General features: G+C 39.9%; 1 protein-coding gene across 1 annotated transcript in view; it reads left to right on the forward strand.

Moving 5' to 3' along the window:
* The window catches only part of PVALB (parvalbumin), a 55754-nt gene extending 46447 nt beyond the window's left edge, over positions 1-9307 (forward strand). The window contains exon 5 of the mRNA XM_089681951.1: positions 9118-9307. Coding sequence (XP_089538077.1) covers positions 9118-9146 — 29 coding nt within the window. The 3' untranslated portion in view covers positions 9147-9307. The remainder of the gene's footprint in view (positions 1-9117) is intronic.
* Positions 9308-18371: the final 9064 nt, after the last annotated feature.

The following is an 18371-nucleotide window of genomic DNA, read 5'->3' on the forward strand; positions in this document are numbered from 1 at the left end:
ATCAAAGATGGTGTTTTGAATATAGAAATGGGTCATACATAAATCGCACTTGACACGTTTCGAGACCAACAGCAATCTTTTCCTCAGAAGTGCTCAAGAAGTCATGACGCCTACAACAAACACACACATATCAATATACATAAAAAAAGTTTTGTTGGTGTTAACAATGTGGTAATCTACAATGTGGTTATACACTTACATGATCCCATGTGGGGTGAGAACCGCCAAGGAATTAAAATCTTATTTTGCATGAACACAGCCAAGGACTCCTCATATATCTCAGGCAGGAATAATAGAACAAGAAATAAAAGAAAAAAGAAAAACCAGCAGAGAATGAATGCCACCCAAACACCTCCTGAAGGGGCCCCGTCCAAATGCACCAGTAACAAGACCACTTGCTCGCTGACGCGGATAGGGTAGTGCTGCAAAATGGACAATAAAACAATTGGTATTAATATTAGTTCACTGGCAGCCAGCATTCTCTGAGGGCTCCCGCAATGTGGATAGGCCTTCACTTACAATGCATTGTAAATGATGACATGGCCATGGAAGAGCTGTGATTGGTCAGGCAGCAAAGATTTCACCTTATTCCCATTCCCCTAGACAAAAGAAACATTTAACCCTTGCAGTGTGGAGGGGGGGCAGCCCACTACAAGGAAAGTGTTTCTCCAGCCCTGGATTCAGTTTGTGAAGTGCTCCATAGCAACCAGAATCCATGATGTACTATATGACTACAGCAGAATAAGTCTCGATATCTTGTTTTAATAAAAAACTTTTTAATAAATAAGGCCGATTACTGAATAAGGTCCTTAATGTCTGCATCAAATACATCATGTGATAGGCATTGCCAGAAGTAATCTACCACACTGGGACTCAGGTAAAGAACATTGAGCTTCCTTTATTTAGGTGTCTGCAAACTATAATATGTCAGCATGGGTTTGAATCTGATCGGTTGTTTCAGGCACTTTGATAAATGTGGCCCATTACCTTCAATGACTGAGCAAATGAGCTCTGAGTCCTAAAATGTTTGCAGATCTAGTAAGCTGAATTATTTTGTAGTGTTATAAGTCCATTGCAATGAACCTTTACCCTCTCATATCTTTAGTGAAGGGTCCTAATGGAAACTGGTTAAGGTAAAAAAAAAGGCTGCCATTCTTTACCTCTCCTGCAAAAACTAGTTCCGAAGGCATTGAAGACAGCTGGTATCTCTGATTCTCGTTTTGAATTAATCTATTTAATTATGAAGTGCATGCCCCAAATTCTATAAATAGTGACCTGGCTGGATATGGCTCTTTCCTTGTGTGCTGTGTAGCTACATTATGTTATCGGCTTTGTTAAATGGATGCTGTTGCTTTCCAAAACAAAAAACAAAAATTTGATTCTGCAATAAAGACACTTAAATACTTACCTTTTCAGCAGTGGCCATTCTAAACTCCACTGTGTTACCCTATGAGTAAGCTCCCAATGAAGTAAAACGCGTTAGTAAGTAGAGGTACCAGATAGAGTGGTCTGTGTGTTGGAGGGATCAATAAACTGTACTTGAGGCTTTTAAAGGGTGAGCAGTTCCCCTATTTTCTTCTTGGAAACTGTGTTAAAACAGCATCTCCTGCCATGTGTGGTGGTTTCTCTTGCCAGCACCTACTTCACTACAGGACTCACTAACGATGAAAGAGAGTAACCAAAGTGCACAGCGGGGGATGCAGGCATTCGATATTCTCGGAAATCTCAAATGGTGAAGACTTTGTCACAGGCTGCACTTTTGAATACATAGGAGTTTGGCCTCACCACCTCCCCCAGAGAGGTAAGTATTTAGTGTTGCAGGAGCCAATCTTTGTGTATTTTTTGGAAAATGACAGTCACTTTTAGAGTTTTGTCTGCCTTTATATTACTACTGTCTTGTCACTTCTTGTGTTTAGTCTGTGTCCCATCCTCTTCTCTTCTGCGTTTTGTAAGTCTATTAAATATCCTCAGTGATGTGGATAGTAGGAACAATACATTTAGGGCCGGTTCACACTAATGCATTGCAGGATTTGCAGGGATTCCTGTGCATTTCCCACACCACATCACAATCACATTCCATTCATGCGAACCACTGCAGGTGTCAATGTTAAACTGATGACACCCAAAAAATGGTTAGCAAAATGCAGTGTGTTTGGCTGAATTGGATTGCATGGGTGTTCACACCCATCCAATCCAACTCAAAAAAAAGAAAGAAAAAAAGGGTGCTGCACCTTTCCTGAGGGTGTGTTGAGGGATTTGAGCCTTACATAATACATGGCTCAAATCGCACTGCAAAGATATGGCATGTTATTTGAACAGAAATGCAGTGCGATTCCTGTCCAAATCCCATGCGCTTTCCCACACCACATCAGTGTGAACTGGCCCTGAAAGATAAGATCAAAGTATGGCAATTTTAACCTTGCTATATTGGTCCAGCTTCAATAAAGCAAAACATTTTAGACCAGACTATGAAAGACTCTGGCTTAACCCTTGCCACCGATGCCCCCTGGCCCTTTAAGAGGATTTAAATGCTGGGAGGCGGAGGTGAGCTTTCCCATTGTGTCACAGCGGTCACATGATCAGAAACTCCCAATTGCAAGTATGCACCAGGAAAGGGTTGATAGTCCAAGCCTGATGTCCTAGATGTGAGGAAGTTTCTGCTAATATTTTACACATTTTGGTCCTGTCCTAGATTATCTTCCTTTTGGGCTGAATTGTTTGATATGTACGTAGGGTTAGGGACTGATGTGCATGTAGAATATATATGTAAAGTGCTGCGTAAATTGACAGTGCTATATAGGTGCCTGAAATAAATAAATCTAGGTTTGCAAGCTCCCAGCACTTCAGAGGTTGGCCTGCTGGGTGTACTTGATAAGTATGTCCCTCTCACTTGTAACCAAATTATATTTAGCTTGATCTAGTGTCCAGCTAAAAAATTTTTTGTTGCACTGGAAAGGTCCATCTCCACCCACATTGCCATATGTCTCCTGCCTGATCAATCAGGTATTACCTCTACATAAACTTATCTACAAAGGCTGTGCTTGTCCAAAAAAAATGTACTAAAGTATGGCAACCCTGGTTGGATATTTAAACCTCTTAAATGGCTAATTTGGCTCTTTCACAATCCCCCCCTTTAAAAAAGGGTCGAAAGTATTTCTTTTTTCTGAGCCTAGAGAGTGCACTGGGTGTGTCGGTGTGTGTATGTGTGAGCGAGTGTTGGTGGTTGCACTTCTGTGTGTATCTTCCTTACTGTTGGCTGCAATGATCCATCATTGTATGTGGTATTACTGCATCCAATTAGTTCTGCTAAAGGCTGTACCATTCTATGGATGGTCTAAGCCTGATTGTCATGTTAACTTTGTTGTTGGACGCTGCGCAGTCGACCTTCACGCCATCACTCTGGTTTAGATGGCCTCTGTTTTGTAAACTTTATGAAAAACCAGAAATCATAAATAAATGCCTTTAAAAAAAGGTTTGCTGCGGGAGCTGCCCTTGACAGCAAAGTTACAGTATTGTGCTGTGAGCATGCAGTGAGTGCATTCTCAGCACAGAAAAGCTGTTCCACATGCATATATGTGACAGACGGGCACTAAAGACCACCCACTGAATATATATGTATGGCCAGAGGGAATGGGTTAAGTGCATTTGTCTTTAAATTAAAGAAACTCTTGGAAAAGAAGGGCATGTATTTTAGCATCTCAAGTTTGAAAAATATTTGGAGGAGAAATAAATTCCATTTACACATTCTGATCTTCCCAAATCTTAAAAACATTATTCTGGACATGAAAACAGCATGGGAGGCTAACTTACAAAAATGCTCCATTTCCATGATGGAAATATTGAGTGACTATAATAAGGAAAAAATGGAATTAGACAAAGAGATTAAAACACTGTACAATCAGAATACCACTCTGTGTCCCCCATTCTTTTACCAGTCATGTGAGGGATTTGAGGGAATACATAGAGGTGTATATTAAGGACATTAAAATTAAAAAATGAAAATAGGTTCCTACAGGACAAACTAGCCTACTCTGTGAGTGACATTTTCATTGCTTGCATAGATTACATTATTATTATTATTACTATTACACAGTATTTATATAGCGCCAACAGTGGGCCCTGCTCCTTGGAGCTTACAATCTAGGAGGGAGGGGAGCGTGGTACAGGAGGAAATAGCTGTGGGGGATGGAGTGGTGGGGAGAGCGGAAGAGATCAGCAGTTAGGTGAGGGCGGGGTAGGCTTCTCTGAAGAGATGGGTTTTCAGGGTGCTCCTAAAGGTGAGGAGTATGGGTGACAGGCTGATGGATTGGGGTAGTGAGTTTCAGAGGATGGGGGAAGCCCTGGAGAAGTCCTTGAGACGGGCATGGGAGGAGGAGACCAGGGAACTGGAGAGTAGGTGGTCTTGTGAGGAGCGGAGAGTGCGTTTTGGGTGGTAGATGGACATCAGGTCGGTGATGTAGTTTAGGGCAGTGTTATGAACAGCTTTGTATGTCAATGTTAGTTTTTTTAATTTTATGCATTGGGCAATCGGAAGCCAGTGGAGGGATTGGCAGAGGGGGGTGGCGGATACGGAGTGGTTGGTAAGGTGGATGAGTCTGACCGCAGAATTCAGGATAGACTGAAGCGGGGATAGCTTGTGTTGGGGTAAGCCAGCGAGGAGGGAGTTACAGTAGTCAAGTCGTGATATGATAAAGGAGTGAATGAGTTGCTTTGTAGTTTCTGGAGTTAGGAATGTGCGTATTTTGGAGATGTTGCGGAGATGGAGTCTGCATGAATTTGTCAGCAATTGGATCTGGGGCTGGAAAGACAGATTGGAGTCTAGAATGACACCTAGTACTCTGGCTTGCGGGGTGGGGCTGATGGTGGCGTTGTTAGTCGTGATGGAGAGGTCGGGGGGGGGCGCAGGCTGGGGGGAAAACTAGGAGCTCCGTTTTGGGAAGGTTAAATTTAAGGAAGTGGAGTGACATCCAATCTGATATGTCGTTCAGAAGGCTAGTGATTCGGGCGGAGACTGAAGGGGTGAGGTGAGGGGTAGAGAGATAGATTTGCATGTCATCGGCATAGAGATGGTAGTTGAAGCTGTGGGAGTGTATCAGTTGACCCAGGGTCATGATTTACATGATTTTTTCATGTTTTTTTACATGAAAAATTCAATACAGGATTTGCAGGATTTAATTATTCTGCATCTATTATTCTTGGCATCTTAAAAATCCCACAGGCAAAACAAATATTTTTGCTTCCACCTAATCTTTTTTTGTTTTCCACTGATATAAGGGATGTCATGCCTGGGGCGCCCATGAGTCCAATGGTGGTATGTGTCTAAAACTGATAATTTCATCATAAGAATTCCTAAAGCAGTCCAAATCACAATGCAACAAAAACATGAAAAAATACATTGATAAATGAGAAATTGACAGTTTTCACTCAAAATAAACATTGTAATGTAAGAGTAAACCAATAACCAGTTACAAATCCAGGAGCTGAACATTTTTCAGCATTAGCCAGAGACATTCCCTCCTATGGATTTCAAATCACTCCAAGTCCAATAATAATCTGAAATGTATCTTTATGCATCATATGCCTTAATCAGTCAACAATCATTAGGAATGCAATTATCCAGCCATGGAGCCTCAATGGAAGACATACAGAAATTATTCCTGACGTAGCGTCACATTGTTTAACATAGCAATCATATATACTTTCAATCTTTTGAAATGTTTACAAGACTAGCAACTATAGCAACTGAAGCTTGCGTCACTGTATAGTAAAGAGAGCAAAGTCTTGGCAAGGTTACATTATGCTAATTAAGAGTGGTTGCTGTCACATTTAGGGTTTTAGATTGGTTCTTTCTTTCATCTTGAAAAACATTTCTAAAAGCAGTCATTTGACAAGCAGAGTGGCTTATCTCCTAAATCATGAATTCTATAAATCAGTAGAGAAGCTACAAGGGTAACAGAGGTAACAACTGTCCTGAACCCCAGAGACCTCGGCTCTGACACCAATCCTACATTCTTGTGTATTATACTGTATAGAACCGGCTTTCATGAGATAAGTTATATTCCTTAGGCAATTGTGTGTATGATGGCTGTTAATAATAAAGAGATATCCTGGGGCCCTGTCAGTTTGCATTAGGCCTAGAGGAGTTTAGCTACGTCAGACCCTAAGTGCTACGATTATCTAAAATAACCATGCTAACACATCTCTAGTGCAATTCGGCAATAAGCTACAGCCACCTATTGGAGAAGATGTTTACTGTTAAAGGATAACTTTAATATAGTTATCCTTTAAATGCTATCCATTTTAGTTTGGGATAGAGGAAGGAAGGCCATAGATGATGTGATTTTCTTTCCTGCAACCAGGGTTGCAGGAAAGAAAATCGCTCAATTCCCCCATCAACACATTCAGTGTTGATGAGGGAATCCTTGCTGCTGGCAATAATTGCATCCTAAAATTCCAACATGCTGGATGTACCTAAATCAATCAATGTATTGACTTAGCTACAATCAGCCTGCACATACATGGATCAAATCTAAGCTGGTCCCTGCTGAACTGGCTGAGATTCGAACAATCTACGAATGACTTAAGGAAGGATTACAGCCTCTGTCAACCTTTTATTGCTTTCTTAATCCCTGTTGGGGAAATTCACTCTATTTGTCATGGTGACTAATGAGACCATTGCAGTGCATTAAAGGAAATCCAAAATTTCTAAAGTTGTCACCAAAACTGTGGGCAAGGAAAAATCTTAAAGTGGTGATAGGCAATTTCCCCCCATGTTGGAGAGATTTCATCTCTCTTCCTGTTGTGACTCTGGAACAGGAAATTAAGAGAAATTTCACCAATGTGACATAGACAAAAATAAAATCTGAAAGAGGTTCCAACCATTTCCTACTCTATCCAAAACTTTAAAAAAAGAAATTGTTTTACTATATACTCTACCACCACCTCTACACTGTTTAAATGCCTTTTTAAAAAATCTGTGATAAAAGTGATATGTTTTCCTTTTATTTACAACTGAACCCAGTTTAGACAAATTCATCGGTGTGTTGGCACATTCCAAAGGGAGTCTTAGCTCACCTTTTCAACACTCCACGTCACCCCAATCTACCACTGCAGCCCCCAACATTTCCTATGAAGACATCCTTCCAAGCTCTTTTAATAAAAATGCAGGTGTGAATAGAAAAAATCTTGTGTACACAGGCCCTTAAAGTGTTACTAATCCCACAACAGTAAAATCAGTATATGCAGTAAAACATGTTTGTTATACTCACTGTGGAACCTAAGGGGTTAATCCTCTGCATTGTGTAAGAAGGCTGTTTGATCCTGTATTCTCTGATCCTCCTCTTCCACTGTCCCCAATCCATCTTCTGATAGTACAGAGCCCTAGGAGACACTCTGCACATGCTCAGTTTGGTGTGTATTGCTAGAGAGCGTTTTTTTTTGGGGGGGGAGGGTGCATGTGATCAGCACAGAGCCAATCAGCACTCTTCAAGACATAGGGTCAAGGGTCATACAGCCTCATAAGACAGTCAGGAAAATGAAAACTCCTCCTACAAGATTAACCAGTGCTCAGCTGGACACTGATAAAAGTCACAAGACTGCTATATATTGCTGATGAGAAAAGGTATTTAGAAGTTTATATTTACTAAAACAATTGCATTTCCATGTTCTGTGTACTGTGGGAGACCAGATATAGTGAATGCAGGATTTTGGGTTTAGTAACACTTTAAAGTTCATTAACATTTGTAGCATCCTTTGCTAAACCACTGAAAAGCAAACTGCGAAGGGTGGCTGACAAGCAGCTGCAAGGCGATGTGTTACCTTTTCAGTGGTTCAAGGCCTGCACCACCGTGCCGAAACATCATGTATTGTGCATGGTTGTAGTGCAGCCCCATTCCCTTGAATCCATTGCATCCAGAGCTGGTACTGCCTGCCAAACGCACCTGGGGTTTAATTTTTTTCTTTGTGACAGAACTTGGGCTTGGTGACTGGCACTGAAAACTGCATTGCTGCAAGCACGTAGTAAAGTCACATGCTTCTTCAAAGCAGGAAGTACCAGATTTTTTTCAAGCTGCACTGTGGCCTCCTGTAGAGCCAAACAGTTTCTTTGCCTACAAAGGCTCTAAAAAAATGATAGAGGGACTACTCATATTGAAAGCCTTGGAACAATTTATTGAGTCATTCAACACACAGACTATTCCATCTGATGTACAAGGCCACTAATGCTTTTCACTTGATCAGGAGCTTACTCATAGGGGTCATTAGCCTACGAGTAAGCTCTTGATTGAGTGAACCAATGACTCAATAAGTTGTTCCAAGGCTGCCAACATGGGGAGCCATTCTTCTTTCCTTTTCTGGAACCTTTGTAGAGACTGTGTTAGTGACAGACAATTATAAGTATATCTGTGATCAGTGGCAGGTCGGGGGCGTAGTACCTGTAGTGGAATATTTGCCCCTCATGAACTGTTCTTTACCTAGATTGGTTGGATGTACTGTTCTTTTTCATATGTACAGGAAGGGTTGCTATTAACCTATATGAATCACCTTTTTCACAGCTCCAATGCCTAGGCTATGGCCATGTTGACATTTTCAGCTTCTGTAGCTTTACTGATGATCAATATAAGATTTGCACATTCAGCATCAGTGACTACCTTAGTGATTAGTACAGTGTAATAAACAGTGACCATGCAATTTTATCTTATCTAAACATATGCAGCATGAAAGAAATCCCTATATCTGCTACTGTAAACCAAAATAGGCCATAAAACCATTTTCTCCTCATGAGTTCACACAGTGTTCAGTACTTTAAAAAGGACTGTGTATCCATTGTAGATGTATAAGCCACAGAAGCTACAAACAGTGAAAGTCATCAAAGTGCTAAGTGCAGTGAGCTCTATAGCAGCCAATCAGAATTCACTTTTATGAATCTAATACATGATGGATTTTAACTGGTCACTGAAGGCACTACAGTCTGTACCGAGTGTTTTGCTCCTTCCACTAAAAAATAAACCCAATAACACTGTATTTCCAGAAAAAGGGCTACAAAATGCTTAATATACTTTGGTCTACTCTCTGTGCAGAATGTATTTTTCTCATGTGACCACTGTTGTTTCTTCACAGAGTTCGTAACCCTGGTTTCTGAAAGCTAAGCCGTTCAAGCACCATTCTTATTTGTGCACAGCGTTCCCCTCCTTGGACACCACTTTATTTATTGCTCCCGTTTTATACTCCATCTCTGGTCCCTGCCTCCTGGATCTCCGTGCTGGAACTAAGCATAAAACAACGCAATAAAGGGCAAAAACACCTCGGACACATGCATTTTGTCTTTTTTTTTACTAATTGCACTTATATATTTATGCATATTCATATATTTCTATAAAAATAGAACACATTTGCTTCAACTAAGCAATCACTAGTTTACTTACAGTTTTCTAATACACATTCAAGTAGTCATGCTGAAATTTCATATCTCATTTCTTGGTACTTATTTGGCTGTGGCACTATGACTTAAAGCAAACCTCCAGCTGAACATAGAAACCCACTCCTTAACCCCTTACCGCCAGTGCCTCCTGGTCCTTTAAAGCGTTTCTGATCCCGGGAAGTGGGGTGGGGTTTATAATTAGACATGTGCAGTACGTTTTATTCTGAATTTTCTGTAATTCGGAGATTCGGATGTATCCCAATTATGATAGTAAGTAATTTAAATGAATCTGAAATAACAAAACGAAATTTGGGCGAAATTCGAAATTCAAAAACAAATTTGAATTTGAAAACAAGAATAGGACAAAAAACAACAGCAAATAAAGAAATAAAAAAGAATAGAATAGAAAATAGGAGAATAGAAAAGAATAGCGGAAAAAGAACAGAATAGAACAGAATACAGTACAAAATAAAGTAAATTGGAACAAAATAGAATAGAAAATACAGAAATAGAAAAGAATAGAATCCATTAGAATAGACAAATAAAGATTAGAATAGAAAATCAAAGAATAGAATAGAAAATAATACAAAAGATTAGATAGAAAGATATATAGGAGTTAACCCAGCTAATTATTTCTTCAATGTTTACTACTATAATTGCCTAAAATCTGTCCAATAATTAAACTGGACTTTCACCCTAAAGGTCGTGTTGTGCTGCCCTGCCTCTTCCTTTTCCCTCTTTTTACAAATCAACATTATTCTTTTTTTTTACAAAGTAATGCATTTGTGCTGCAAAGTGGAACTTCTCCATTTCTCACCTAGGTGAGAATTATATTTGATTCTCCCACCTCCTTCACGTACAGCAGATTTGCCACAGGGCTTCAGGTCCATGTGCCAGTTTCCACTACCATCTGCACACATGCAGGCTGTCCTGCACATGAGTAAAGACTGCTTCCAGGGGAATCCAAAACCATCCAGGTCTTTGTGCTAGCACCCTATGTGCGCAGATATGCTGATGGATTCGGCCAGGATCAGAAGGCCAGGAAGAGCCTGTTGGCACATTTGCACATGGATCATATTGTTGGCACCCAAGGGGTAGTTGAGTCATCTGGGAGGTGGACTAAAGATCCTCTTTAAATTTTCATAATCCAGAAATCAAGCTATGTATTGGAATGTCACCTCTAGTAATCAGTCAGGCTCCATTATTGCACTGCACTATGCTGTCATTAAATATGTTTTAGGGATTGTGATTGGACAGGGAGATGTTGAAACAGATTTACAGAAGAGAGACTGCACATAGAAGACCTTACTGTTTTTTGTCATGGTCGTTGGAGAGGCTGCAGGTAAGAAGGTGACACAGGAAGCTGCAGACTTTCCAGAGAAGCATCACCCTTTTAGCTATACAGTTTGTTGGGGCTACATGAATCACAATGGTTTAACAAAATTATAAATAACTGACAGGTAAAACAGTTCACATATACACATTTAGTGATATGTTTAGTTGGGAGTTTCTTACTTGTACTATATAGAATTCAATATTCTTTTCTTCAAATAAAAAATGTAACACTGAAACACATACAATGTTTATAGTATATGCTGGAATGAAATTTGCTCTTGACTCAAGCATGCTTAAATCCTCCAACCAACTTTAAAGATCTGCTAGAGTTTAGAACAAGGTTCTCTAAAGTGGGTAATAATGAACCTTAAAGGTAGATGGGACTATTCAAGAGGTCAATAAAATGGTTGGGGGTCAAAGGGGATCAGTAAATGATTGGAGGTCAATAAATGGTCAACAGATAATGGAAGGTCAACTGGGAGTCAATTCTTCTTTGAGGTCTCCACACCAGTCTCTAGTCCTGAAGGTGAGGTGACCAGTGGTGAGGCAGTGTTAAATGGCCAGCCTTCAGCGAGAGTGGCCTTGAATTGCTTTTTGCAGCTGAGCATTGTACTATCTTTGTGTAGTGTGTCTATGGCTCACCACTATCCCTCTTTTTGGCAGGAAATACATACACATTCACTTGCAGTACTGAGGTAGTACCTCAAACTCTGCTGAAGAGCCACAGAGTACACCCATAGCAATAGCAGTTGTGAAAAAAAGAACTGATTGCTGTACATTCGCTAAATGTAGTGAAGTATCAATACTTTTCACAAGAATTATTATTATTAGTACTACTACGTCACTACTATTTAAAGTAGAATGTATGAAAATGTTTTCATATAATAAATGTCAATGAACAATCTGAAAAATCATGAAGGGGTTCATGAGCTGAAACTTTTAGGACCCCATTGCCTAGTAGATTACCTAAAATTACCTCCAGAGATAAAGTTTTGATCTAGGAACACCCAAATCTCTCTGCAGTCTAATTATTCACAATAGTCATCTTTCATTAGGTTCAAATCCCAACCAGAGGAACAATGAAAGCTCTAGACCATTGGAGGAACAGCAGCACTTGACTAAACATCAAATGGTGATTATCCTCTATTGCATTGACATGAAACAGCTGCAAAATGGCCAATGTATTTTGGCCGTCAGGCCTGAACCATGGCCATTATTAAGGCCTCATGGCTGAATCACGTTGGCTATTTTACAGCTGTTTCATGTAATTACAATAAAGGATCATTGCTATTTGATGTTTAGTCAAGTGCCAACTGTTCCTCCAGTGGTCTATGGTTCATAGCGGCATGGGCAGCTTTATAGTCTGAGCACCAGGAAGCTGGGGATTTAAGAAAGGTAGCAGCGCCACTACACCTGTTTGCACAATGAAAGCTCTTCTAGTCCTGAGTTTAAGAGTTTACAAGAAATATATGACATATTAGGGAAAAGAAAAATAGCTTATGTCATTGTAGGACTATACAAGCACAGGATAAGAGATTATAGCAAAACTTTCTAAAAAAATTTTTTTATTGTACAAATCCATATAAAAGCATCTTAAAACCACAGAAAGGTCCCCATATACCCTGGGGGCAAATACTCCTTTACTTTTGTCAGATACTATATTATTATAATTGATACATTTTTTTTTTCAAAAGGGAGAAGTAACAACAAAGCTTTTCTCTTCTTTTTGACGATTTCTCTACTTTGAATTTTTGAGTAGTGCTAATCAGCTAATTATGAAATGTAAATGAGGTGTAATAAAAATGAGGCAAAAAGGAAAACTTTAATGTGTCTCCAGATACCTATGTAGTTACTAATAAAATAAGTATTAAATAATGCAAATTCCAGGAATTTCTTCAGCCCTGATAGTTACCCCCCCCCGGCAATTCACAATACAAGGGTCACTTGAAAAGCAAAAAGGTAATTTAGTAAGCATGGTGTATATTTAAAGATGAACTGAAACCATCTATAAAACAGCATGGAATGAAACTTGACTACTACTTAATAATGTTACCCGCTGCTAATTCTTTGCTTTATTCTGCCTCAAAGAAATGGGGCAACGGGAGCGGTATCCGGTAGAGGGAGTGGGCTATCAAGTAAACCTTTGACTTTCACATGTATGGTCAAAGTACAAGTTCACTTTAAGACTAAGACCCCCATTCTTTGAACCTACAATTATTTTTTTATTAGCTCTAGCTACATAAAAAAACAGGAAAGTATGGAGATGCTTATGAGAGTCTGCATCCATAATTTGTGTCAATCATTTTTTCTCTGCTACGTCTTTCACATTTCAGCAGCCAATAAAGGCAATCTCATTGTCAGCCTGATCTAGAGTCTGTTAATGCATAGGGAAAATCAAGTGTTGACTGTAGAATATAAAGAAATATTACTTTAACTTACATATAACACAGTACCTACAGCAATTGTTCAGTGTACGTAGTAAAAATAAAAACAAAAAAAAATTGGGTTATAGCAAGAAGACTAAAAATGAAGCAAAAATCTGGGACTGGCACCTTTTTGGCATGTTGGCCTTGTTTTTGCATGTTCCTAGGTGTTGACCACCTCTGGACCAAGGGGTCAGGACCTGGCTGTCTAGCAGATCACGATGGTTTATTGTCCTGTATTATCCTGTCCTGTCCTGGGAAATCCACCAGCCATCTGGTACACACTGAGAGAATTTGGAAGCTGCCATTTCTGACTTCTCTTTTTGAAAATGTTGGTTGTCTGGCTGCCATTCTGATCTTCAATAGTTTCTGAGCCACAGGCCTGAAACAAATATCCAAGAGTTCTGACGCTACTCTGATTTTCTAAACTCTATGCTTGTTTAGGGTCATTAACGCAAGGTATTAAATCCAGCCAGCTGGAATTGCCCAATCAGTTCTAGAATGACATCACAAATCACATGATCAAGTTCAATAGGTTGTTTAAACCTCCTTTGCTTTAGTGTATCCTAGGTCCATGTTTGGCATGGTGTTTTGCATTCATAACGTAGAGATACACATAAGGGACAATATACAACCAGATATCTCATGGGGCATGGAGTCTTTTTGTAAAACCATTATTAAAATTGCCATATCTGTTCAGTAGGTTAATATCTCTCAGGATAACAGTTTTAATTAGGCAAGGTCTTAAGTTGGCTACACATGTATTGATTGATTGTTCAATGTGACTAAAATGTTTAGTGAGATTACCATTTTACTTGCCAGTCAGTCGTCCACGGAATAATTTTATCATTCGCCTCTGAATAACTGAATGAATGTTTGCATGTGTCAGACAACCGATCATAATACGGATTGATTTACTTTTTTGAATAGATTGTATCTAATAGATTAAATATTCAGTTGATACTGTATATGTTGCATTGTTCAACATTTTAATCAATGATCAATCTCTTATTGGTGATCACTCATACTTAGATCAATGACAATTCAATACATGTAAGTCCACCTTTAGAGAACGTGGTTATCAACACTACATTGTGTGCAACATTACTAACATGGTAGTATCTCTCACAGGTAGTGCTACTAAAATGGTAGCATTACTAGTAGAGCAGTGTTTATAAATACTGTATGTGCTGTGTTCATGAATAATAGTATATCACATTGAAAAAATAAATATTTATGAATCAATTAATCCAAAAATCAGCATACAGTATGTTCTCCAGAGTCCTACAGTCCTAAACACAATGTAAAATCCCAACCAATATGTGAAACAATTTCCAAAAGAGATAGAAATCTTTGTGATGTAACACCTCCACCAGCCCCTTTCAGGTGTACTCTCACCTTAATTGTGTGACCTTCACTACAAAGATCATAAAATGTATTCTTTTCAAACACAGTCAATTGAAGAAACTCAACATCCAGTGTCTCATAAAATCCTCAGAAATGGACCACTGAGTTCAAAGGATCACCACATAAATCTGCTTTTCTCAAGTTTTTCAGGCTGGTATCAATCCAACGGGGAAGCAAGAAGATTGCATAGTGCTCATCACATATTTTACTATATCAGTTAGCAGAATGGAAACTAAATGAACAAAAGAGAAATCCAAATCAAATCAATATTTGGCGTGACCACCCTTTGCCTTCAAAACAGCACCAATTCTCCTAGGTACACTTGCATACAATTTTTTAAGGAACTCGGCAGGAAGGTTGTTCCAAACATCTTGGAGAACTAACCACAGGTCTGTAGATGTAGGTGGCTCAAATCCTTCTATCTCTTCATGTAATTTCAGAAAGACTTGATTATGCTGAAATCAGGGCTCTGTGGGGGCCAAACCATCATTTCCAAGACTCCTTGTTCTTCTTTACACTGAAGATAGTTCTTAATGACATTGGCTGTATGTTTTGGGTAATTGTCCTGCTGCAGAATACATTTCTTGATGAGCCAACCCCCTACAATGTAGATTGAGTGAGGGGTTATGTGAACCCACCCCTCAATACCTACAGCCTTCAGACGGGACAATCTCACTCCCTCTGGCCATTGGTGGGAGGCTCCTTTGTCAAATTTCTATGATATTGTAAGTTTTCTAGACATGTGCTCTTGCTAACTAATGTTCTTTGATTCTTGAACTTTAACACACACTGTCTGTTTGAAAATGTTACTCCTTTATGGGGTCCAAAGAGATTTAGCGCGGGGAGTATGCAACCAGGTATGCTGTTACTGAGTTATGCAGGACATTCATAGACTATAAAATAGAATTAAAATTAAAAAGTCATGCAATTCTTTTTGGGCACAAGATGGCGGCATTGAGATGCTGACCTTTTCCTCAACCGCTTGGGAAGCAAAGAACAGTGGGAAGTGTAGTACTTCAACAGCATTCAGAACATTGTGCTAACGGGGATTCAAACTACAATTCCCCAGAAGCCTGAGAGGCAGGAGATGCTAGAAGGGGTCAGACAAATGTAAAAAGCCTGGGAAGGAGCTGGGCAGCTTGGTAACGTGCCAACCGGAGAGAGAATGGGAGAAGGAGCGCTGTGATATGCCAAGCCGTGTGGCGTTTTGCTGGACAATGCTGTATCCTGAACCAGGTGGCTGGACCGAGCTGAGTACGCTGTGCCATTGGCTGCTCTGTTGCCTACTCTGAAATGCCAGTCCCATTGGGGAAAAGTAAGAGTGAACTGCCAAGGTACTTGCCATCTCGCCTGCCATCAGTAACAGTACAAGAAAGGAGGCCCCCAATCAGTTTATCCAACCAACTGCCACAAGAAAATTACAGAGAGAGTGAGAATGGTGAGAAGGACACAGACCCACTGTTAAGCTGAATCATTATTGATGCTGTTAGTTCTCACTGGCAAGAAGCTGAAGGTATAAACCCTGCACCCACAGTTGTACTGCAACTGTGCATACCCTAACATCTAACTGCAGCAACTGTGTACACCTTAATATCTTGCTTACGGTAATTGTGCACAACTTAACATCTTACTGCGTCAATTGGGTCTGCCTTTCTCAAAAGTATGTGAATGCAGATTCCATTCCCTTGCTAACTCAACTTCTCAGGTGCAATTCCATAACACTCAGCCTATGGACAAACCCTTATTTTCCTGCATGCCAACATCTCTAAAGGGCCCCAACTTAGCCAGCAGAAGATTCACTTTAAAGACTATACTGATATTACTTTATCCTGATGGCAGATTTGTGTTTATTTTGAAATCAATATCTCTTAGGCCCAAAGAGCCTAGCCCCTTTGTGTGAGAGCTCTCAAGTGGCATAGCTGCATGTTGTTATTTAGTTGGTTACTTGGTGAGATTCATCTCGTGGAGAGTTACTGTTTATGCCCTTGGGGTCACAGTAAATGTTGGAATCTGAAGCCCCTGTAAGGGATTTGGTGAAGCCAGTTGTGCATTCATTATTATGTTCATGCTGGTTCACTGATAATACAGTCTGTTATTCTTTTATAGATTTGTGAGTCTAATTCTTGTGTGCTTACTGAGGTTTACAGAAAGGTACAATGGTGGTGTCAGTGGGGTTGATGCCTCACATAGGGCTGGACAAGAGCAGAGAACCTAAATCTACCAGTGAATCTTGTGGGGGCAGTGCTATATATATGTGTGAAGTGTTTCACCTTCCAAAAGGTAATTTTCTTCAGCTAGGCTTGTAATTTATACACTGTTGTCAGACTGCAGAGTAGTGCAGGTTTAGCTTTGCTGCTTCTTGAATCATCTCCCTTTTCATTGGACCTTAGTGATAATGCTGTTCCATTGGCCTGTAAACAGACTGAAGACATAGCTGAAGTCAAAGACTATGTACAATTTCCTCCGCCCTCAGTTAACAGCACTTAGGCCTCCTGGTTGGCCACTCAGGCACCTTATTGTGGTGGACCGTCCTGCATTTCCTATAACCAGAGTATTTCTCAGGACTCTGACAATAGATCAGAGCAAATGAGAACTCCAGGGAATATAAGTATAGAAAATTGATTATGCCTTTGTAGCCCCACTGCTTTTTTTCCAGGGGTAAATTATTAATATTTAGCTAGGCTTGGCTGTGGCTAGTCTGAGCCTGATTGACAGTTGACCTTTCTGTGGGTCTCTCTTAAGCCATGGTTGTTGTTTGCTGCTGCTGGGGAGAAACCTTAACCATTGTGTGGGAAGCTACAAAAACCTGAGTTATGAATATTTATTACTCCCTGGATAACCACTAAGAGGTTTATTACCAGCCTAGAAGGGGCGACTATGTGTTTGGAAAGCGGCCTGCATTTGAGTCCTAAGAGGCCTAGTAAGGGGATTGAAGCTCCACAGAGAGACTTCAGCTTAAGTGGGAATCTGGAGAAGTGGGATAGAAGCTTGGCATTGACTGAACTATGGGTACTTCTCCCTAGTGACTTTGCAGCCAGGGGTTTAATTTATAGGATGCCTTATGGCTTCAAGGTTTTCCACTTGTGAATGGTGTAAGTACTTTTTGTCCCTCTCCTGGAGTCTGTTGATCTCATGGGTGTCCTGTGCCCTGACCCTCTCCCCTAAGAGTTAAAAAATAGATAGTAAACTACATGATTACTGTAAACTTTGACTAGTACACATCTGTACAAATCACTCCACTATCACTAAGGATATAGCCCTGAAGAAATATGCCACCCAACCAACAGGGATTCCAGTCTGCTCCTAAGGGGTAGGAGGTTGTTGACACAAAACTAATTTTTTACATCAATCATTCTAAAATATCAAGTATACTACAGCTCTGTTTTTTTTTTTTTGGTAAGTCTCTTATACTTGTTTTCAGGCTTTTTCCTATCCTGCACTGATGCACCTCACTGCTACTAGTGTAAAACGAGCAGTGCCGTTATTTCCGGTCACATGCTCTGCTCTATGTGTACTACATTTCCCAGAGTGCTGAATGGGTCTGCATGTAGATGTGTAGTCCATCTCAGGGGCAAACAGGAAATGATGGCTACATTCACTTATACAAGGAAGGCATGCAGAATGAATATAGCCCACCTAGAACTAGAAGTCAGAGAATAGCAGAAAAAAAGATGACATTTGATAGATAAAATAAAGGAAAAAAGAGATAGAGGATACATTTTACCTATATTTAAATATATTGCATTTATTTTATTTCTATTAAGAATAAATAGATAGCGACAATCACC

Source organism: Staurois parvus, unplaced genomic scaffold (assembly GCF_062004578.1).
Source record: "Staurois parvus isolate SC_StPar_1 unplaced genomic scaffold, SC_StPar_1.0 ptg000282l, whole genome shotgun sequence".
Taxonomy (NCBI): Eukaryota; Metazoa; Chordata; class Amphibia; order Anura; family Ranidae; genus Staurois; species Staurois parvus.